This window comes from Heterocephalus glaber, unplaced genomic scaffold, assembly GCF_053883595.1.
Source record: "Heterocephalus glaber isolate CG9 unplaced genomic scaffold, H.glaber_assembly_v1.0 deba00001509, whole genome shotgun sequence".
NCBI classification, from domain to species: Eukaryota; Metazoa; Chordata; class Mammalia; order Rodentia; family Bathyergidae; genus Heterocephalus; species Heterocephalus glaber.
Genome location: NW_028258325.1, coordinates 51698979 through 51723862, shown reverse-complemented (window position 1 = coordinate 51723862; position 24884 = coordinate 51698979). Strand labels below are relative to the sequence as shown.

The 24884-nt window shown below is 34.1% G+C and overlaps 1 protein-coding gene across 30 annotated transcripts in view; it reads right to left on the bottom strand.

Moving 5' to 3' along the window:
- Adgrl3 (adhesion G protein-coupled receptor L3) overlaps window positions 1-24884 on the bottom strand; it is an 878168-nt gene that overhangs the window by 115329 nt on the left and 737955 nt on the right. For all 30 annotated transcript variants that reach the window (XM_087187879.1, XM_004849675.4, XM_021262304.2 and 27 more), the window contains 2 exons: window positions 9835-10044; window positions 5793-6013 (listed from right to left, as the gene is read on the bottom strand). In XM_087187879.1, coding sequence (XP_087044005.1) covers window positions 5793-6013; window positions 9835-10044 — 431 coding nt within the window. The remainder of the gene's footprint in view (window positions 1-5792; window positions 6014-9834; window positions 10045-24884) is intronic.

The window sequence follows — 24884 nt, the reverse complement described above, 5'->3', positions numbered from 1 at the left end:
TGACAAAATCCAACACTCATTTTTGATAAAAACCTTACAAAAAAATTGGACTAGACGGTCTCTACCTCAATCGGATAAAAGCCATCTATGAAAAACCAACAGCTAATATCATAAAAAATGGTCAAAACCTGAAATCCTTCCCACTAAAATCAGGAGCAAGACAAGGATGTCCGCTATCACCACTCCTGTTCAATATAGTTTTGGAAATATTAGCCACAGCAATTAGACAAGAGAAAGAAATAAAAGAAATAAAGATAGGAAATGAAGAAATCCAATTGTCATTATTTGCAGATGACATGATACTCTATACAGAATACCCCAAGAATGCCACCAAAAGTCTTCTAGGCTTAATAACCAAATTCAACAAAGTAGCTGGATACAAGGTCAATACAAAAAAATCAATAGCTTTTGTATACACAAACAACAAATTCACTGAGAGAGAAATAGGGCAAATAATTCCTTTGACAATAGCATCCAAAAAACTGAAATACCTAGGAATTAACCTAACAAAAGAAATCAAAGCCCTCTTCTCTGAAAACTATAGGACTCTGAAAAGAGAGATTGGAGATGATGTCAGAAAATGTAAAGACAGCCCTTGCTCCTGGGTAGGAAGAATAAACATAGCGAAAATGGCCATACTTCCAAAACTGCTATATAGATTCAATGCAATCCCAATTGAAATCCCAGGAGCATACTTCACAGACCTGGAGAAAACAATCCAAAAATTCATTTGGAACAAGAAGAGACCTAGAATTGCAAAAGCAATTCTAGATAACAGAGACATTGCAGGGGGTATCAGAACCCCCAACTTGAAACTTTACTACAAAGCTACTGTGATAAAAACAGCATGGTACTGATAAAGAAACAAACCTGAGGACCAGTTGAACAGATTAGAAGATGCAGAAACAACTCCAGGCACACTCAGCCACCTCATCTTCAACAAAGGAGCCAAACACCCTCACTGGAGGAAAGATAGCCTCTTTAATAAATGGTGCTGAAAAAATTTGGTTTCAACTTGCCAAAGATTAAAACTAGAAGTACATTTCTCACCATGCACTAAACTAAAATTGAGATGGATTAAAGATCTAAATATTAAAATAGAAACACTAAACCAGCTGGAAGAGAAGTTAGGTAGAACTCTTGAAGACATTGGTGTAGGAAAGATTTTATGAACAAAACCTCAGTTGCCCGTGAACTAGCACAAACTATCAGTAAGTGGGTTCTCTTCTTATTAAAAAGCTTCTGCACAGCAAGAGAAACCACCAACAGTGTGAAGAGACAACCCACAATGTGGGAAAATATTTCACCTGGTGCTCCTTAGACAAAGATCTATTATCTAGAATGCATAAAAACTTAAAAAAAATCAATCCTCCCAAATTTAAAGACCCAATCCAAAAATGGGCATCTGAAATGAACAGACATTTCTCAGACAAAGAACTAGAAATAGCAAATAAATACATGAAAAAATGTTCAGCATCACTGGTCATTCAAGAGATGTCAAAGAAAACAAGGCTGAGATTCCACCTCACCTCAGAAGGAATGACTGCCGTCATGAAATCACCCAATAACATATGCTGGCGGGGCTGTGGGGAAAGAGGAACACTGCTCCACTGCTGGTGGGAGTGTAGACTGGTGCAACCACTGTGGAAATCAGTATGGAGAATCCGCAAAGAACTAGGACTGGATGTCCCATTTGACCCAGCTATTCCCCTGCTGGGTATCTTCCCCAAACAATTAAAAGTATCATACCACAGTGATATATGTGCACCATGTTAATAGCAGCACAATTTGTAATAGCTAAATCTTGGAAGCAGACCAATTGCCCATCAACTGGAGAGTGGATAAATAACATATGGATTTTTTATAAAATGGAGTACCACTCAGCCATACAGAATGGAAATTAGAGACATTTATAGCTAAATGCATGCACAGTTGAGGAGATACTCTTAAGTGAAATAAATAGGACACACATGTGTAAATACCAAATAGTTTTCTAATGTGAGAAAGTGCAAGTGTAAATAAGAACTAAAGATATAATAGATAACGTGAAATAGGAAAAAAAGGGGCAAAGGGGCAGTGGGAAAGGTAGGGGAAAGGAAAGAAGGGAATGGAATTAATATGAGAAAATGCAAAAATGGAAACAAAGTCTTTGTAAAAAGGAGGGATGGAGGGGTTGAAGGGAGGGTGGGGGAATGGGGAAAAAATAAGAACCAAGAGAGATTATGTGAAGGTGCAAATTTCCAATGATAAATGTCATTATATTGTATACCTAAAATATACCAATAAAATTCATAATAAAAGAAAATGGAAAAAGGAATTTATAGAAAATAGCTGACAATATTTCTCAGAGTTCTGGCTAATGTTAGTTTATATTTTTAGTTACAAAAAGAATCCACATAGCACATAGGACAGCAACATTATCAAACAACAAAACAGTAGAGTTACATAAAAAGAAGAGTTTTTTGGTGAGCAGTGCCTAGGAAAGACCATGTGAGAACAAATAGCAGGAATCAACCACAGTCGTAAAATAGAACAACAAAGACAGATAAAACATTTAGGACCAGAATAAGTAATTCTGTATGCAGAAATCCTATGTGTTGTGTGAAAAATTATTGTTTATATTTTTCTTTGACAAGATATTGATTGAGTCCTGGTGGAAGAAGGACAGTTTATTCCAGCTTCTCCAATAATTACCAGTGAATGAATAATTTTTCCCTTCTCAATACCTGTTTCTTTAATGAGTAAAGCATCAGAATATCACTGTATTGACAGTGGGATGAATTCCAAAAATTCCAGAAGTTAAACATTTTTCCCATGTATTCTGAAGGCATCTCTGTGGACAACTTTTTAAAAATACGTAAACATATTAAAATGTTTTATGCCTGCTTTTGATAGAATTTTAATGAAAATTCCCCTATTCTAATCTCTCTTTTACCTATCCTCCCTTTTTTTTATAGTATCTGTTTCTCTCTCCTTTAGGATGGAAAAAAATCATTCCAAAACTGAACTATTAAGGTTTGTTTAAGTGAGTGCCTGGGAAATAAATTAGCCTATTCCTACAAAGTAATACAGCCAGTAATTAAGACTTCTAGGTATAGTGCAGGAAATTAAAGCAGCGATGGCCAAACCTTTAACAAAGTCAAGAGAGACTATTCAGAACCAATTTTAAGAATAGTCGGTTTCTGACTACCCAGAATGAGACATCTGTCTCCAAATGAATGACTAAAATACAAAGCAAACAAGTCATTCAGTAATGGGAAAATCTGCAAATGCCTAAGGAGAAAAAAATAAATGTTAAACAAAAACAAAAGCAGATCAAGACTTTCAAGAGAGAAATACTGGAACTACTTAAGAACAATATTTGAAATGGGGTAGGGTTAGAAATAATTCTATCACTCAACTTAATATTTTAAAGAAAAATGCATTAATCAACATGAAATATTACATGATCCAGGAGTAAACAAACAGGTTTCTTTTTAGGTAAATGAAAATATCCTAATGTTAGTGGTGATGAGTGCATAATCCTGTGAAAGTGTAAGAAGGAACTGAGGTGCATACTTTAAAGGAGTGAATTTTATAGTACATGAGTTATATCAGTAAAGATATTACTTTAAAAATATCATCAATCTAACACTTGTCCTCTAAGATATCTTTAGAGAGAACCTCAAATTATGTTTTTTCCACAGCTGGTATTGATGGAATAAACTCAGACTTGATTTACAATTCACAAATTCAGATTTTAAAAGTGTTGCTGTTAGTAACATATTGACAAATACCTTTATATAGCCCATGACTGTACTGAAGGGGGAAAATAACAGTATTTAGGTAGTCTTCTTTCTTAAATTTTAGTTTACTTTATATTTCTGTTCATCTCTTAATTGTATTGTTTCTATGCATCAACACCTATCCTACTTTAAGAATACTCCCAATAATTCAGTGTCCTCTTCAGATTGTTCCCTCTCTTAGGAAAAACAAATAAAGTGAGCTACTTTATTTCCAGCATATCCAGACTGCCTATTTGCTAGTAGAAAGTCATGAAATTTGGCTTATTAACTTTCACACAAACTGATGTTATCCAACCTCATCTGAGCCTTCACTGCTGTTTGGAAATCTTTTTATTAATGTCTAATTGGCTCCTTAACACATTTTCCACAGTGTTCATTTCAAAGCTTTTCAAATCTTCTGTCCTTTCAGTGTGACCTCATCTATTCATTCAATAGAAGTGAGCATCTTCTACTGGCTGGAAACTTTCATATGTGTTAAAATTTTCTTTGCTTTCTTTCACACTCACTTCAGAATAGAAAAGTCATTTGATCATTTTAAAAAATATCTTATTTCACTTGAAACCTAACGGGGTATACGACATGTCTGCCAAGTCTTATCATTATAACCAGAGGCAAGGCATTCATTTATATGGTTCTTGGCTGTTCATCTGTAATATGTATATCACGTATGTGATGAACTGTAAAACTGATATTAGTACTACATCAAGGTCTTCTTAATCTAGTGTTTAGTCATATCCATTTACTCAGCCCCAAGACCAATGATGGCAAACTTTTAGGGCTCTTGATGATAACAAAAACCATAGGTTTGCCACCACTGTCCAAGACCCTTCCCTTTCATTCAGTCTGTAAGCAATGAATACAAATGGGGCATATGATCTTTTTCTCTCCAGTAATCTCTTACCAACTTGATTCTTCTCATCCAATATATACTTAAGACTTCATCTGTTAAAATCCTCCCTCATTATTATCATCACCCAAGCTAGTATTTTCATTGTTTTTCTATGAAATTACTTCAGGGAATGGATATACATGAAGTTTCTACTTTCTCACTACTAATTTATCTCTTCATGCCTTCCAATTTGGCTTCTGCTTCCAGCACTTCCTCAAAATAGCTCTTGCAAAGGTCAAATGATCTTTCCTTAGTATCTATCCTACCTATTCTACTTGAGTTATTTTTGACATAAATAACCACTGATTTTGAATGAACTGGGACTTTATTCTCCCTTTCCTTAACCTTCAGTACTACTGTTCTTTCTGAGGCTCGTTACCTCTTTTTCTCTATCTTTATTGTCAATCTTGGTCTGCTTCCTAAATGTGAGCATTTATCAGAGTTCTATCTTGGTCTTCTTTCTACTTTCTTGTACTGAAGCTTTTATTCATTCTCAGGATCTCAAATGTTGTATTTATGTATATTACAAAAGCAACTTCAACTGAACTCCTTTCCAGTATGCTAGGCACCTCCCTCTGTATGCCTTATCAATTTAAAGTCATATCGGAAATAAAACTTGCCACTATACCTACACCAAACCCATAAAGGAAAAAGAAAGGAGAAACACAAGCCATATCTGCTTCTACAGTTTTCTTGCCAAAGATATGAAAAGTTTTCCAGAGACTAGGACTGAAACTACAGGAAGAAGAGAGGCCTCCAGTGTTGGGAAGGGCACCATCCTATAATTACAGAGCTGTCTGTACAGCTAGCTAGCTCTTCATGGTACAAATACCTCAATGCCCTGAAAAATAATAAAATTATCATCCTTCTAATTACTCAGTTATGATGTAGAAAAATATGCTGTCTTTAAAAAGCAACATACTGAGTTTCAAGAATTTTCTTTTCTTTTTTTTACACACATATGATAAAATGTAACAAAAATATAACCAGGCATTGAATAATGCCATTTTTTTCTCTGGTTCCTACATCAAATTCGGTGGTAATAGAAAATTTAAAGGTTTTATTTCAACTAGATTCACAGAGGAGGGGTTGGGGGAAGAAAGCAGCAGAGAACTCACACTTTGTCGGTCCCATAACTCCTGTAGTCCACGGCAGCTGACACAGCCACAATGAGCGCAGGCATCCCGTAGCCCACCAGATAGAAGTACTTCCGCCGCGAGTGCTCGCTCTCAAAGACCTCCACCAGCATGATGTACAGCTGCACACCCTCCAGGAACATCCATGTGAAGGCAGCCAAGAAGAAGAAATGTAGGAGTGCAGCAAACACAGCACAGGCAATCTGGGGAGAGGAACAAACTATTCAATCAAATATCTACCACATGGGATATCTGTCAACTGCATAAAACTAAAATCAATATTTATCAATACTGTAATACAAAATAGACTTGCAAGGGAATCACTGAGGTAAGATTCTTAAAGTACAAATATCAAAACTAAGTAAATACAATGTATCTTTAAAAGTTTTTTGAACATCAATAATGGTTTATGGATGATAGCACAGTATGAGAATAAGGAAAAATTATGACATATTAGGAAAAAATTCTATTAAGTGCCCATGGACAATTACCACTGAGCTTAATCTAAAGAGTCTTAAATAGATATCAAGAATTTTTCCCCTTGCAATAGGTATATACATATATTTTTTGTATTAGGGATCAAACTCAGGACTTTGTGTTTGCAAGATGGGCTCAGTGCCACTAAGCTAAAGCCTCGGCCCTTAGGCATATGTCATGTGTGTTTTAATACATGAATTTCTCTCTCTCTCTCTCTCTCTGTCTCTCTCTCTCTCTCTAATTTTTACGTGGTGCTGAAAGCCAGGACCTTCCACATGCAAGGAAAGCATTCTACCACTGAGCTATATCCCCACCCCCTATATTCTTCAATTGTAAGTGAAAGAGAAACATTAAAACTGAAGGGAATAAAATTTATTAAAATTAAATATTAATATTAATGATAATTTAAGGTTAGTGGTAATAATTGCTTATTTATTTCTTCCTTCCCTTACTTCAGAAAAACATTAAGGTGGCAGTAGAAATTTTAGACAGATCAAATGTAAAAATGGATCAGGTTATAATAAAGGGCTCCAGAAGTGTCTTCTTTCTCTAATTATTTTTGCTATTGTATTAACTGTTAGTCTAGACAAGCTTGGTCAAAATAGATAGCTATTCATTTTTTAAAATATAGCCATTGTGGTGGTGCAAGCCTCCTACTCTGGGAGACTAAGGCAAGATGATTACAAGTTTGAGCCCAGCCTGGGCTACTTAGCGAGTTTTTGTCTCAAGATTTTTAAAAAATGCAGAAACAACAACAACAAAGAGCTGCAGATGTAGCTCAGTGTCAATGCCCCGGAGTTCAAATCCCAGTACCACACAATATGATAAGTTTCAGCTGACCATCTGTCAATTTCCCATTCTTATATCAGTTCCTGAAATTCTCATTCCTTTTGTGTTTTTCCTTTTTATAGGAAGTACCGACTAAATTCGATAGCTCCTACTAGAAAAGGTCAGAAAGTTACAAACGTGCTAAGAGCAGTATGGTTTCAATGATTAGTAGGACCCCTAAGAAATGAGTGAAGTACAGGTCATTTTCAGTGTGTTAGAAAGAGGACAATGAAGGAGACAGGAGGAAGTCGGGTGTCTGAGAGATGAGAGAAACTTAGGTCCTAAGGACACCAAAACTAGCAATAAAAGAAAAGACAAGTTCAGCTGACTTGCACTCCACCCATGTTTTTCGGTAATCAATAACTACTCTTTGTATTACTTTTCAGAAATTAATTTTATGCAGTATGCAATGTTTAGTGAAGTTGATCGTACTATGTGTAACATCAGGTAACAAAAATAAAGATTTCTAAGTGAAAAGAAATCACACTATTTGAATCACAGGTTAACAGAAGAATAAAATTATATATTCTGGGAAAATAATATAACTTCATTTACTGCTTTGTCAAGTTAGAATTTAAACTATTAGTTTTTGTTATGATACAGCTTTACTTTTAGGGGGATGTGCACTCTGATTGCTTTTTCATTTACATGAGTTTATAGGAAAAGCTGTTACATAAGTATATAATGGCCACTTACAATATAGTCATCATAATTGTACCCTTTACTGTCATTAATCATGAATATATAATGACAGACATGAATCTAACTGCATTTTTCATCATGAAGTACTCCATATGTATGGACACATACTGGAGAACAGCATTAAGTCACTGGATTCTTTATTATGCTCTGAAGTTTTCTATAAAACAAAAAAATTTCGTTTTGCAGATTTAATCATGAGAACAAACTTACACCATGTACATGAATTTTAAGTAAACACAAATGGGCCTCAACAATTATGAGTGGGCATGAAGCCAGTTTTATATATTACATATTATTTAGTATTTGTATATTCTATTCAGTTTTACTGAAACCAATTGGCTAGTGTCGTTCCAGTTTTTTCTTTCTCTGTCTTTCTTCCTCTCTTTCTTCTTTGCTCTCCTCTCCCCTCTCCTTGTTTCTCTTTTCCTTTCCTTTCCTCAGTATGACCAGTAGTAAAGAATGAGGTTGGCACTTAAAGAGATGAATGTAATCCAAGCAATAATACATGCCACACAAAACTTCAGAAGAGCTTATGTATTCTAAAACTGATCTGTAGTTTATGTTGTTTTCTAAAATATGACAGTTAGAAAAAATATTTTCGACATCCAGATTGTAAAACTATTTTTGACATGCAGATAGTTTTGAAGGTACATTATAATCCTCAAAAAATAACAATTGTATCTATTAGAAAAGAGATATTGCTATTCTCTAAATGATCCTACTAAACTGTCCTCGATATTCAGATCTATGAATTAGACATTAATAAAAAGATAATGAAAGTTGGACCTTATGGCACACATCTGTAATCCCAGTACTCTGGGAGGCTGAAGGAGAAGAAATGTGAAGTTGAGCCTATCTTGGGCTACTTAGCTACTGAGTCCATCTCAAAACATACTTAAAAATAAAAAGGTTGGGGATCTAGTTTAGTGTGCAGCCCTGGGTACAATCCCAGTACCACACATATAAATAAAAAAGATAATGAAGATATGAAATTCTTTAGAAAGACATGATTATGAAACAGAATTTCTGAAGAAATATTTATCTCCTTGATTGCTGATGAGAACACAGAATGGTACAGTCATTTCAAAGACAGTTTAGCAGTTTCTTCCAAAATTAAACATACTCTTATCAGAAGACCTGGCAACTGTACTTCGTATTTACTTAGGAATTGGAAACTTAATGCCTGCCCCCCCCAAAAAAATATACAGATGTTTATAGCATCTTTAGTCATAACTGCCAGAATTTGGAAGGAACCAAGAAAGATGTCCTTCATTAGAATAATGGATAAAGTGGTATATTATACCAAGCAAGATTATTCAGTGTTTAAAAAAGACAAAGAGACAATTTAAATATATATAGCTAAATGATAAAAATCAATTGGACAAAGCTACATCCTAAACCATATGCCATTTTTGAAAAGGCAAAAATATGAAGAGAATAAGAAAAAAATCAGTGGTTGAATGGCTTAGAAAGGAAGGAGAGATGAATAGGAGGAGCATGAAGACTTTTCAGGCTGTGTGTCATTTTAAGAGTGGCTATATGTTGCTATCCATATTCCTAAACCTGTAGAATGTACAATACCTACAGTGAGTACCATATGAATTTGGAACTATGGACTTTGAGTAATAATGATGTGTCAACACATGTTCATCCTGTTACAGTCATACCACTCATGGAGGAGGGTGGTGGCAGGGCATAGAGCCATCCCAATGTACAGGAGGCGGTTACATGAAAGATCTCTGTACCTGTTGCATAATTTTGCTGGAAAACCAAAAACAGTTGAACTAAGCAAATATATAAATGAATTAAAAAGAAATGTGCATTTCATCCATAATGCTCATTGCTTCCCTATGACAATGGAATATGAAAAATAAAAACTGAGTAAGATCTGAATATTACTATCTATTAGCTGAAAGAAAGGCTATTTTCAGCCATGACAACAGATATTTCCAGCACTGGCAGTACCAACAAGCTGGAATGGAGAAATCTTTTACTAATGTCAGTGCAGGTGGCTTACAGGTTGGTCAGTTCTGTTTATTCCAATCAGGAAGAGCAGCTCTGCTACAAAGAGGCTGATGCAGAGGTTCTTGTGGATGGTGTTGCGGTCACTCTGGAGCCCACGGAAAAAGCAAAATGTGAAGATGCAAATCAGGAGACAAACAAGCGACAGCAAAATTCCAACCCATGTGATCACATCCAGAAGAAGGTCGTGGACTGCATCACTGTGCTGGAAATACAACAAAAAGACAGTAAGTTGCAGTCATGCACAACCAATCATAGTCTTATAAGGGTCTGGATTCAGAAGCATGATTTTAATAACATACTCAATGTCTTTCACACCTACAATGTATAAAATAGCTTAATTATTTGGGTTTTTTTCTCCCATAGATAAAGCATTTTATCTTTTCTCTAAGGTGTGGGTCAGTTAGATATTCAGGGATGTTAGTAGTGTTGCCTGCTTTCTTAGTGCACATGTTTCAGGATATAAATAGCAGGAACAGATAACTTAAGTCTAGCAAAACATTTTAGGGGAAAGCTTTGGTCTTTTAACCACTTTTACTTTTGTAGATTATCTTTTCATACACCTCCTGCTGGGGTGTACTCTTCAAAAGATTAAGCTCTACACTGAGGGAAGTGGTGTCTCTACTGGTTTCCAAATCGCTTGGAGAACTTTTTTGAATGTAAAATAGACAATCCTGCATCCTGTAAATCCTTTATCAGAATTTTCAAGGTGAGCTCATAAAAGTATGCATTTTTATAAAAATCCCCAGATAATTCTGATGAACAGCCACATATGTGTATCATTTATTTAGTGGGAAGATCTAAAAGAATGAGGATATTCACTGGATTTGTACTCATATTGAATGGCTTAAGGAGATCGGGAAGTTTGATCCTTGACGGGGTTTAAATTAATAGAGCCTGTTATACATAGATGGAAAATAAGTATTCAGAATCACTATACCAACAATAGCATAAAGTAGATAGTATAGCTAAGAAACATGAAAAAGTTCAGGAATTCTACATCTGTACTTCATGAAACTGCCTTTTTTTAGATTCCCTTTAAAAAAATCCTATGACCTCCATATTTGGTCTGTTCTATGTTCTCTGCATTATTCCATTTCTCCCCTTATTCTAAGATTCCAAATGACGTTCACCCTATGGCAGTTTGCCTCTATCCAAAACAACTTGTTTGAAGCTTTAAAATTCATAGTGGCCCAACACATCAGAATGCCAAGAGTGGACTAGAGTTGAGAAATTGCCTACAATTATCCATTCCTCTTTTCTTTTGAGGTTTCCTGCAAGGTTATAGATATCATACTTCTATCAACAAAGGTATGAATAAGCAAGTTATTTTATGTAATTCTAAAGAAGTAGCAGAAAATCAGTGTACTAGATTTATAATTTCAAACATGGATACTTCCGAAAATTCTAATACATGCTTTTAGAGCAACAAGCAAAAAGATCTAAATAGTATATCATGTGTGGAAAAATTTTAAATATGCAAATTTGTGAAACTGATTTTATGGATGTACAAAAAGGTAGTAGAAGTATAATAATGTTCATGATAGAATTTGTAATGGATAACAAGCAGATGTATTTCTGATACCTTTTTCAACTGTGTAGATCATATACTTTCTTATTTTAAGATCAAAGTAACTGTGTTAATTATTTTCTCCAATAAATTAGGTTAACTTAAAAGTACATAAATATCTTAGTATGCTCTTCTTAGTCATTTTTTCATACTTTTAGAGATTATTCTTAATGTAAACATTCTCAGAAGTGAGCCACTAAGCTGTAATCTGAATCCAAACATTTTTCATACTCCCAAATATGACTTCCCAGTCATCATTCTGTGAAGACCTCCACTAGACCAGGTAATGAAATGGGTTAGATTTCCTGTATAACCCTCAATTATATTCCTCATAAGAAGTACAAATCATCAAAGAAAACTTCAAGAAATTTTCTTTTAACTGCTTTGTTCTACAGGGGATACCATGAAAGCAGTGTTTAGTCTCTGATAGCTTAAATTACTTCTAGTATTTGAGATGGACAGTGGTTAGTGTTTCCTGAGCGGAGAGTGTTACTCTCTTCTTTGACTCAGAGGAAAATGCTATGATCAGGTATCTAGCACTGATCTTCAGCACAGCAAGGTTTGGTAATGAGGAAAATGGCAGGAATGATGCATTCTCAAATGTATCTTACAGACTTATATGTGTCCGCACCAAAGAAAGAAGAATAGAAAAAGAAGGGAAGAAGGAAGGAAGAAAGAATGGAAAGGAGAGAGGTAGGGAGGAAGGAAGGGGGGAAAGAAAGAGAAAGAAAGGAAAAAAGGAAAGGGTTGGAAGGAAGGAAGGATGGAAGGAAGTCGGCAGGCAAAACCCTCCAATTTTTGTCTGGGTAGTTGCATTATTAGAAATGTATTTACTCCATGCCTTCATAGGCCCTTCAGAAACTCCATAGAGAGTTGCTGAGAGAAAAATACCAGATGTCAAAATGTCAGTAGTAAAAGTTTGTAACACTTAAACGTAGCACACAGAAGGCTAGTGATGATTTCACCTTTCAGTTATGACTGTTTAGCTTGGAAAACATAACACTGACCATCTAAATGTGTACAGTCTGGGATAGAAGCACCCATGTGATGTGATACAATTCAAAGCTTAAATTTTATCAATAAGATGAAAGGAAAAGGAAATTAGACTTTAGATGCTAAAATGAGACACAAGTTTAAAGAGGCTTGTTTGCTGTGTAATAGTCTGCATAACTGAACTTCAGAGGGCTAGTGCTTGAAAACGTAAACTCCCTTCCAGAGGTTAGTCATTGAAGTGAAACTCAAGGTTATAGTTGTAACAATGCGATAATGGAAATGTATTCCTATTTCAGAGGTTCCAGGTTCATAAGCATTATTTACCTCAATCACATAAACTATGCACTATTATATAATGTTAAGATGAAGAGCATGTCCATCTCATTAATCTTATATTCCAGCTTATGATACATAAAATGCTTTTTTTATGCTGAGGATTTGTGTGTGTGTGTGTGTGTGTGTTTGTGTGTGTGTGTGTGTACTGAAGACTGAACCCAGGGCCTTGGGATGCTAGGCAAGCACTTTAGAACTGAGCCGCATCTCCAGTCTCCTACACTTGGTTTTGAATGATTATATTCACACACCTCTTGTCTCAAATCCTTAGAACTAGATTCTCAGAGCCACACAATCTCCATCTGGATGTCTTTAGTAAGTCATCAGATATTGCACAGCCAAGAGTGACTTCCTTCTGTTCTCTTCTCCCCTACAACCCTCAAATCTGACTTCCCTCTGTTTTCCTCAGGTCAGTAAATACAACTCTGTTCTTTGAAGTGTTCTGACCAAAAACCTAGGAGTCATGCTGATTTCCCTATTTCTTTCATGGAAAACATTTAATCCAGAAGAAAATCTTATAAGTTTTATTTTCTAAATCAGATAGCTTCTCATCAATTCAACTGTACCAACTTGATCTCTTGATGTTTAAATAGAGTCCTAATTGATCTCTGTACATTGACTCAAAGCCTCCTTCCTGTATACTCAGCAGAGCAGAGAAACTTTTTAAATATGTGTTATGTACAGGTACCAACTACCTGTGATGAATGTAAGCATTTTGTACTGCAAACACATACTAATAAAACTGCTTAAAATTAAACCAAAATGGAGAAGAGAATGTATGTGACAATATCACTCCTCTGATCAAAGGTTCTAGTGGATCCCATCTCAAAGAAAATAAAAGCCAAATTCTTTACAAAGGCCCACACAACCTAAGAGATCTCAATCCCTATCATTTCTTCCTCTCTCTTGTATTCAGTTCATTCCTCTCACACTGTTAGCTTTGTTCTCTAATATGACAGGGACATTGTAGTTCCAAGGTGTAGTCGTGTGATCTGCTTTTCCACAGACACTTATCCTTGTCTTCCACTCAAATATCACCTTCTCACAGAGGTTTTTTGAGTTACTATACCGAAAATTACAAACATGCTTTCTCCATTCTCTATCGCTTTTCCTGCATTATTTTCTCCTTAAAATTTAACTATATATTTTATTAATTATTTTTGTTCATTTCTGTCCCTGCCCACTAGAAATTAAGTCCCAGAACAGTGAGATGTTTCTTTTTTCCTGATCATCAATACATCAGTTCCTAGAGGAAAGTCTATTAGATTCACAATTACTGTGTTGATTGAAAAAGAACTCTTTAATTACAAACTACAAGTTGTATCAAACTGCCAAAAGCACAGTTTTTGAAACTCTTTGGTTCTTAAGTCATCTGCTCTAAAATTTTGAAGATGTAGTGATGATAGTGCCTGAAATCCCAGCTATTGATGAGGCTGAGGCAGGAGGATAGCATAGGCCCAGGCATTTGAGGCAATATATCAAGCCTGGGCAACATAGGGAGACCCCTGTCTAAACAAACAAACAAAAAAACCCCATAAAAACCAACAACATAAAAACACACACACATATATCTAAAATGAAATTTTGAGAAACTATAACAGATAAAGAAAATTAGAACTAGAGAATGATAACTTCACTGCCCCTGCCTTGTCTCTCTGCTTCCTGGATGTCATGCGGTGAGCAGCTGTCCTCTAGCCAGGGCCTTCATCCATTCTATTTCAGCCTTGGAGCCAGCTGACCATGGACTTTTCTTAGGTTGTGAGAGTTGGGTATTTTGTCCAGTAACAAGAAAGTGACTAAGAAACCTACTGAAAATCATGGCTTGGCAGTACTGTGGAGTATGGGTTCTTTAGCTGGAGGTGACATGGCGGAGTTGGAGCCATGGCTTGCTACCACTGCCCAGCATCATGAGAAAGGACTGTACCACGCATTACAAGCCTCGGCAAAGGCAAAAATTCAAATTTCAAAGTGTACTTTCTACTAAATGGGTATTACTCTTGCATCTTAAGGTTGAAAAATAGTATGTGGAACTATCATAAGTTGAGGACCTTCTGTATCTTACCTCTGTAAGTCCGAAGCCTCCTCCATATAGGAGTAAAATAATTAACATAATATATATGAAAGTAAGAACCCAATTATTTTTTTATATCTCTGTCTAATCAGAATGCAGCCTGGATTCTTCTTTTGATGTCTAAAAGCAGCTTTGATATAAATAACCAGAAGTCTGTATGAATGATATAAGGTAGATCAGAAAAATAATAATAATAATAAAAAATGTTAATGTTCTTTTAACTTAAGGATACCAAACATCATTCCAACTAGTTAATGAATTACTTAATTTCATTTATAACATTTCCAATATAGTTTATATTAGTATTATTTTTGCTAATAATATATTAAAGCCACAAAATGTCCATAGTATCTGAAGAAGGCGTATTTTAACTTTAGAACCTGAAGTTCCCTTTCACTGCATACTAAATTTTAAATAATAAAACAGGAAGGGTCACAGTTTCATCTATATATTTTTAACTTACAAAAACAAAGACAAATCAAATAACATAGATGTGTAATTAAAACTTTTTCTAGGATCTATACTATAAACCAGTATAATTTAAAAATTTTATAAAACAAAAATAAACTAAGAAGGGCTGGGGATTTTTGCTCAGTGGTGTCACCGCCTGCCTCGCGAGTGAAAGTTCGATCCCCAATACCAAAATATAAATAAATAAAATTTAAAAAATAAACCAAGAATAAAAAGCGTGAAGGAAATTAGCTTCCTAAGGTAAGATGAGGAGACATGAGAGAAAATCTGAGAGGACAGACAGAATGATTCCTCAAAAGGTAATTTCAGAAAACACAAGGATTCCTCTTTAGAAAGAAAGTTTTTCAAAAACTAGTTTTGATTTTTAATCTTCTATAAGGTTTCTCCTCATATGTGAAATGCCCAATGTTTTGTAAGAAACAGAAAGTTTCTGATTTTCCTTTTATTTATGTTTCACCCAATCTGCTTTGTCTTATCACTATGGAGAGATGACAGAGTTCTCAAATGCCACAAAAGGGTGATGGCAGGAAAGATGGCTTGAAAAACTGATTTACGAAAGTCACTCATACATTTAATGAAACAAACAACAAGTTCATGGTATAAGAAATGTGACTTTTGCTTCATCATCTAATAAAATTTAATATGAGTAGAGAAAAAACTTTATGGGGAAGTCTGGAGATTTCTAACTTCATTGTCAAAAAATAGAAAACAAGCTAGAGAAATAGATTTTAAAATATTTGTCATTTTCATTACATAAAATATTTCTACATGAGATCATAAACTCTACATACTAACTTTGAACCCCTCTGATAAGGTGCTTTGTTCATTTAAAAAAAGTTTTTACAGAGTTTTCCAGACACTGCTTGAATAATCACCCGATAACAATTATTAACCGCAGGCCAGTAATTATCAAGAAACTGTTTTACTTTCTATGTAATTTTTTGCATAATAATACATTAATTTATTGTTCAGCCACATTTGTTAAAGTACAATAATATGAGGTTTTTGTTTTGTTTTGCTTTTGGTACCAGGGATCAAACTTGGGGCCTTGAGCTTGCAAGGCAGGCGCCGGAAGCACTGAGCTAAATCCCCAGCCCAATAATACGATTTTTAAGTTGCTTCTTAAACATACCTTGTTGTGAAATATGTGTAATATAGCTAATATGAAGTGTTTTTAATCCAAATCTATGAACATTTGCTTTACTATCAACATAACAGAGGAGCATAAAGCACTAATTTGGACTGCGAATTTCATGGAAGACCGTAGGATTCCTGAAAACCTATTATTTTCTGATAAATGTGGCATGAACTCTGAAATAAGTTCACGGCATTTCTCTAAATCTTGGGAACCAGGTCAGCAGGCAAAAAGGTCACCTCACAAGCTCTTGGGAAGTAAAGGGCTCAGTGGTGAGGACAAATTAAGATTTCCTTTGCAGGACAAGACTAATGTCACAGTTGAGTAACACAGGAAGAAGGACAATAGTATTCTATTTCTTAAAGTAAATTAATGAGAACAACCTACCAGGAGTTTTCACATTTGTATCCAAAAAAAAAAAAAAAGAAAACTAAATATTTTCAAACTTTCCTTAATAAAACAGAAATATTAACCAGTAAGAGTCTACAAAAACTTTCATATCCAACTGTTCTTTGGATTCAATAGAACTTATTCAGCAAAATCCTTTTACTTACAGAAGCATAAAAAAGAACACTCTTACTGTGTGTGAGACTATGTTGGTATGAATTAAAAAACATTTTTCACCAAATTTGTTGAAAAATCCACAGTTATCGTAACAAAGGAAACATAAAATAAAATATTAAAAATGTTGGAACTAAGAACCTTATGTTAGGTGAAAGTTAAATTCAAATACAGGTATAAAAGGGAAAGATTAAATGTGATTAAACATAAAGCAACTAATGATCAATTAGAATTTTTAAAGAAAATAAAATGGTCAAGCAGTAGTTAAAAAAGGTTTTTGGAGTATCTAGGCTATGTGTAAAGGCAAGAAATGAAGCCAAAAATGAAATAAAAAAATTTCAACCTTAGCATTTCGGAGTTACATAAGTTAAATAATTAAACATAGTAATAGTCAACAAGCAACTTTCTTTTTTAAAATTTTTTAAATTTATTTTTTATAATTAACTTTCAAAATCTCACATTTTATCAGAACTTCTTATTTATCTTGCTAGGGTGTTCCCACAAAAGACTAACAGTAAGATACGATTACTTTCTCCAATTTGCAGATAAAGAAAGTGAAGCACAAGGAATTTTTACCCAAGATCACTCCAACAGTGTACAGTAAATTAGGCTCCAGGTTTGCTCAACACACTGCTAGTTTTAGCTTTGAAGTTTTACATCTTGATAAAAGTCTTCTTTTGACACGAAAAGGCCTAGATTTCAGAGGTGAGTTCAGGAGGTTTGAAAATTATGATACCCATATGACAGCCTTGAAAATAGAGGGTGAACACTGTCTTTGGTGTAAATGGATGCAACATTAAATAATTATTTTTTTTCCAGTAGTAAGGGCTGAACCAGGGACCTTCACACTGAGCTACACTCACAGCTCTTTTTATATTTTTTTGTTTTGAGAAAGGGTCTTGCTAAGTCTCTCAATTGCCCATACTAGGCTTGAATTCTCAATCCTCCTGCTTCAGTCTCCCAGAGTGCTGGGATTGCAGGTGTATCCTACCATGCCTTGCTGATTATTCACCTCCTTAGTGGCTCATGTTGATGTTCTGTTTTGTTTTATTTTGTTTTTTGTAAGACAGGATCTTGCTATGTGAACCAGGCTGACCTTGAATTTGTAATCTTCCCACCTCTGCCTCCCCAGTCCTGTAGGAACACACCGGATTTTCCCTGACTATTGATGCTGATGATCATGATTTGTGGTTCCCACTCCTGGATCATGGGTTATTGAACGATTGTGGGCAATGGGATGTAAGTGTGCAAATTAGGTGTGTTGTGATCCTGAGCTCCACTTTGATTTTGCCTGTGAATCAACTGTTGTGCTTTCTGTCAAGATTGCTACTTTACTTTTATCTCAGATTACTCTATGTTTTGTAATAGTTTCATGATGAAAAGAATGAACATATCACCAAATTTTACATGACAATACTTAAAAAGAGAGGCTAACCATCTGTGATTTTAAAGATACAATGAAAGGACATGAGTAACTAGGTAAGGGAGAAAACCAAATCCGAACATACTGTATAATATGTAAAATTAATCTGGGACTGGGCTTGGGAGAGAAGGTTATAGGAATGCACACGCACATAAATTTAGGATCCTAATCTCATTAAGTCCAGGATGCGACAGGTAAGTTTTATAAATAAAACTCAAAAAAGGTTATACTTTCCTCTGAAAGACATCAATTCTCAGTTGAAAACAGTGGTCTTTGAATTTACTGTGCTTACCACAAGAATAAACATGCAGCATCATTTAGGTATCTTGGTTGTTAATGCACCTGAGTACAGTTACTTTTCCTGATTCAGAGATTGCAACTAAAAGGTCCTGAAGATCAGACAAAAAGGAGGAGCTGTGATGAACAGTGAGTCAGGCTTCTATACGGCAGAGCTGAATTTGTCAGATTGTACTAGTGATCCTTATTTCTACAGAATATTGACGTGTTGAATCATTGAAAAAATAACAGATTGAAAGATCTGAGGGACAAACAACTAGTTTGCCACAACAATCCTGCAGATACAAGGTGGATGGAAAGTTTTGAAGAACTGGGAACTAATTACTACAGTCTAAAAGAGCTATGAAGTAATGCTCCTAAGTAAAATCATAAGTAATCCACACTCAAATACTTGGGGGGAGAAGATATTTAGCTTGTTGTACCACACGGGACTGACAGAAGGGATCAATGTAAAGTGGGCTACTTAAGAGTACATCTGTAAATCAAAGTGAATCGTACTTTTAACTTATTTCAGTTTTATCTCTCTAAAAAAAGAAAAGAAAAACAAGAAAAAAATATGTCATAATGAGCAACTTAGTGAGATGCTGTCTCAAAAAAAGAAGAAAAAAGGCTGAGAATGTAGCTCAGTATGAATGTCTCAGGTTCAATTTCCAGTACTACAAGAAAAGAAAAGAAAAGAATAAAAATTCCAAGAACTAGATTTTTCAATTAACAATAAACCATTATAGATCTTTAAATTATAATTTTTGCATTGTAGTCATACATTGAGTAAACTGGTATTCCCTTGAATTATCTGTAACAAGACAAAGAGGTTTAATTCAGCTATATTTGTTCAAACAGTTTTAAAATCTAATTTTTACAAGTTGCCCTAACTGCCTATCTTAGAAAGGTATATAAATAACTACTCTGGAAAAATCTAGTTTAATTCCTCTAGAGCCTAGTATTTCTTTAGCTTTATTACTTTATTTACCAGACAAGAGGAAGAAAAAACAATCAGTGAACTGTCTCCATGTTAAATAAAGTAAAATTTTGTGATCTGGAATAAACAGAGTACAGTTAGTGAACAGTTCAACTAGTTCTTACTAAGAACAGTATGGGCAATTGAGAATATTTTTACCAACAGTAGGATGGGAAGTCTTTTAAGTTTGTTTCTTTTGTTTTTTTTGGTTGGTTGGTTATGCTTTCTTAACATGGGAAAACTGGGTGGGTAAAACCATTATGTCTAAAAGTATAAAAACTAATTCCCTCGGGCAGACATTGCTAAAATACTCTCACCGATGAAAAATCATATTGTTGAAAAATTTATTTATTCTTAGTGTTGAATTTTTATTGTACTTAAATTGGGTGATACCAAGAGTGCAGAATTCACAATGTCTGTACACCAACTCTTTGAGCCAACATGTGTAACAACATACACAATTGAAAAAACATCTTTCCTCAAATATATTATTTGACAATTTCTTTGTGGGGAAAAAAAATAGTCTTTCACTTCTCAAAGAAGGCAAAGCACCTGTCTACATTTCTCTTTTTCTAGGAAAACTTACATGAATAGTATTAAGTAAACTCATACTTTTTCATTAGAAACTCAAGCAGCTATTTGGAGTTTAGGAGTTAATTGCCTCTGGGACCAAAAACTTGTAGGCTTTAAGAGCAGTTAAATAAACAGTATGAACAAAGGATATTTTCAGAAAACTTAATAATTGCCAAATGCTTTTTATAGACTCTGTGTAAAATAATGCTAAAGCAATGTTATACAAATTTTTATTAGTCTTATTTAACCAATAAATAGTGGGAACAGGGAAATTCAGATGGTTTGGCTGGCAACAAGAGGCAGTTATTTAAAGAACTGTAGTCAAGAACCTAAGTTTCCTGATTTTTAATAACTTTTCCCACTTTCTTAAATTATAAATTTGGGAACATTATAAATTGTGATGCTGATAGCCATTGTGATGCCATGGAATAATTAAATTTATACAGAAATTAAAGAAAGAATGTTCACCCCATTATTACAGATATTGTGACACTCTGGACCCCTCTGACATTTGAAGTCCTCACTCAATCTTCACCTTTTAGAATCTCCACATACTTCATTGCTTTTTTCTGATGACGTATTCCTCATTAGACTAGAAGATGCATCTCTAGCTTCCACTTCTAGTCAAGCCTATTAAATAAAGATGATGAAGAACCTGAAGTATTAAGATCCAAATTGTATATGAAAAGATCTTAGGTCTCTTAGTAGTTAAAATTTTGTTACAATTCAGGAGAAAAAAAAAATCAAAGAAATTGTATCATCAGTACCTTTGAATATGGAACTTACTGAAAAAATACACTGCAAAACAAACAAAAAAACCCATCCTTATTTCATATTCCTCTACTACTAAAACTCTGCCGCTCTCTTTTTGCTTAAACAAATTGTCTCTCAAAGTTATTTCACTTCCACTGGGGGATTTTGTCTGACCATTCAAGGTACAGTTAAGGTTCTCTCTGATGTATTTACACAATATCCTCTACCAGAACAATGACATATTTCTCAAAAATACTGATTCTACTGATTGCTTATTGATATTACTAAACACACTAAGTTTTGCTTGTCATAATGATAGTACTCAATTCTTTGAAGAACAAATGAAAGGTTGACTGAACATATTACAACAAAATTAAGATTGATAAAACAAATTTTCCAAATATATTTCTACAACGTTCCTGTACAATGTAACTTTAATAAAGTGATCAAACTAGTAACATCTTTAGGGGGCTTCTCAATGAAATGGTAAGGATGCAGGCCTACTTCATGGTATTCTTGTCAAAAATAAGCAGTTTGATTGTGTAACATTCTTTAGAAGAAGTGATATGAATTCTACCAAATGTCATCATCATAAAAGACAAAAACAAGAAACTTCAAAAAAAAGACTAACAAGACATGGCAGCTAAAGGCAACATGTGATTATCGATTGTGTCTTGCATGAAAAAATAATGACTATACTGGACCAGCTGGAAATTTTTACATATGGATTATATACTAGATAGTAATACTGTGTCACTGATAAATATCATGTATATATTAATTGTAGAGAGAATGTTCTTAAAACATACTTGCTGGAAATTAAGGAGTTAAATAATGCACTATGAAATAGCACAATATCAAATATTTCTTGACTTTCAAAAGTTAAATAAAACAGCAAAATATAAATATTTAGAAAAGTGATACTCAGAAGTGTAAAAATTTAATTGTGAATTCAGAAAAAAAGACATTTAGTGTTCATTGTGACAGTGCACTGTTCTATAAAAGTTCTGTAAAACAGTAGAGAAAATAATAATTTAAATGGTTTTTCTTCAAATCCATAATTTTGTGTCGTTCTTTCTACAACTAAATTTGGATATATCTTCTCCTTTTATGAATTAAAAAAAATATATCATGAGCTAAGTGACAAATAGATGCAAAGAGCATTCTATTTTTTCTCTCTAGCTTTACCTTTCCTCCCTTCCTGCCTCATACAGAGATATGTAAAAGGAAAAATCCAAAGAACTTTCTTATTTCTTCAGTAATTTCTCTTCCTAATACCACCTTCACCAAATGAAATAAACAAACAAGCTCTAGCGAATGGTAGTCCCTTGGAGATGGGAGGAAGTGATATGGCAGCATCCTCCATTTCCTGTTGGGTGAGAGGAAAGGCTCACTGGGGCACAAGAGTTGAGGTTAACGTCCTGAGAGCCATGGTGGTAGGAAGAAAATTCTCTCTTTCCCATTCAGTGGGCTGCTAAATAGTCTCTGTGACCTGGGAAATTAAAAAATATGTTTAAAAAATATCAAGGGCTGGGGATTTAGCTCAGTGGCACCGAACCTGCCTCACAAGCACAAGGTCCTGAGTTTGATCCTCAGTACCAAATAAAAGATATGTATTTGCCAGTATCTGGTACATGGAGAGGAGACCAGGGAAATGCGGAAGGTGGTGAAAGTGGCGGCTGTCATTTTTTTAATTAAGATTTTTTTTTTTGGTAGCCTGTGCAAAAATTTAACCAATTGTGAAAATAACAAATTGTTAAAACCTAGGTGTGTAAGAAACCAGAATAAAAATGTTAAATTACCTCAAAAAGCTTAACATTCAGAGGGTCTAACTGGACATAAAGATAACCTATATTGCAAAATATACATATGTGTCCACATGCATTTCCCCCTTAATCCCATCATACATGAGGTAGGACAATATAAAATGAGTATATAATGGAGAAATATGCAACATTTAGCACTGTGTGTTATTTTCTTTTTGACTAATATAATCCATTTATTAAACTCCTAAAGTAACATTTCTGTTTCAACTTTAAAAAATAAAAATATTCTTTCTGAAAAATGAGTACTTTCACATGCAGTTACAGAGTCTAACAACAGTACAACTACCTAGTGTGTTCTCTGGTGGAGTTTAGCCTTAAAATGTTCAATACAAAAAATCTGTAGTATGAAACTAAACATTTCCAAATTGTAATTGCTTTGGATTGATATTATATTAAAAAAGAAAGGTACTGGTTTTAAACAATAAATTAACACCTAGGCTTAGACTGGGGAGAGGTTGGGATTAGCATGAGAGGATAAACTTGGGAAAAATAAAGTGGAATTATCAAACTAAGGAAAGTAAAAGCCTTCAAAGATAATAAAAATCAGTATCAAGTTGAACTGACAGTACAGAGCAGACAGATTATTTTATTATCTCCCAAAGCATTATAATTTGAGTAAAATTATAATATAATCTTAGTTAATATAAATTATAGGACCCTATTCTTAACAGTTTACTACCTGGCTCTACAACACCATAATCCAAATGTTAATTCAGTTAGTATAAAACTGATTGAATTTAGTTACAATCCATTAGCACCCTCCAGTAATCACTATTCTATAATCAGGTGATTTTTCTTTGAAACACTTAATTGAAAGGTTTTTAATTACTTTTTTGTCCAAAGAAAGGAAACAATCATATGTTTCCTTAGAAAACAGAAGTAGAGAGAACTCAGAGACAGTTAACCTGCCTGGCCACCTTGGAGTTTATAGTACCAATACTGGGAAGTTAAAAGAAGATAAGACAGAACTTTTGGATGTTAGTGTAATTGAGAATTTAAAGATAACCATTCACAGCAGGTGGTTTTGTGGTTTCTAATCAAGAAGCCATTAAAGCATAAGCAATATAAATCTTACAATTATTTAAAAAAATAATGAAAACAAAGAAAATGAAGCTGTCTGTTGGCTAAGAGGTCACAGAACAACATCTAACACTGATTCTGTTTTAATGGATTCTATTCATTCAGTCAAGAATTGTTTTGTACATATACAAAACACTGGAATTGCAAATAAGAACAAAAAAAACAATCGTTAAAGGGAGAACTCATAATCTTGAGAAGTCAAATATATTTCAAGAGATGATTATAATAAGTAATAAGAAACACACACAAGTGTTTTGTCAACACATGAAAAGAAAGTTAACTTTTACTGTGTATGATTATGTGCCAAATACTGTACCCAATCTTCAAATTTGACCAAATGCAGAGATTTCTAAAAATACATACTAGAATATGGTAACCTTTGTGAAATATTAAAAACAATAATTTTCACAGAAAAAGCAAGAGGTTCAGAGTATGTTTACTCCATGGAATGCAACAATGATGAAAGAAATGAAATAAAATGAGGTTGTAAGATAAGTTCATATCTGTTTGTTAAAAGCTCCAACTTTTAAAAATACTTCTATTAGTTATATTCTGTATATGTTTAAAAATAATCAGAACAAAGCTTTGAATAGATTTCCTTATATCAACAGAAATATCCTTTGTATACAAAATATTAATTTAGGTTTTCCTAAGGTCTTTGCCAATTCCAAATTATAAACTGCTGCATCAATGTAACCAAGAAAGAAAGAAAGAAAGGGGAGGGGGAGGGAGAAAGGAAGGAAGGAAGGAAGAAAGAAAGAAAGAAAGAAAGAAAGAAAGAAAGAAAGAAAGAAAGAAAGAAAGAAAGAAAGAAACCCAAACCATTAAAACAATAAATTATGCTCATTTATATGGGGAGATTACTTATTATTGGAAGAAACTGGGAAATCTTCAGTAAGTTAGCAGACGAGCAATGCTTACTTATGGACAATGAAACGACCAAGTGCAAACTGATACTTTGTATAACATTTCTCACATATCCAATTCTAATAACTGACATG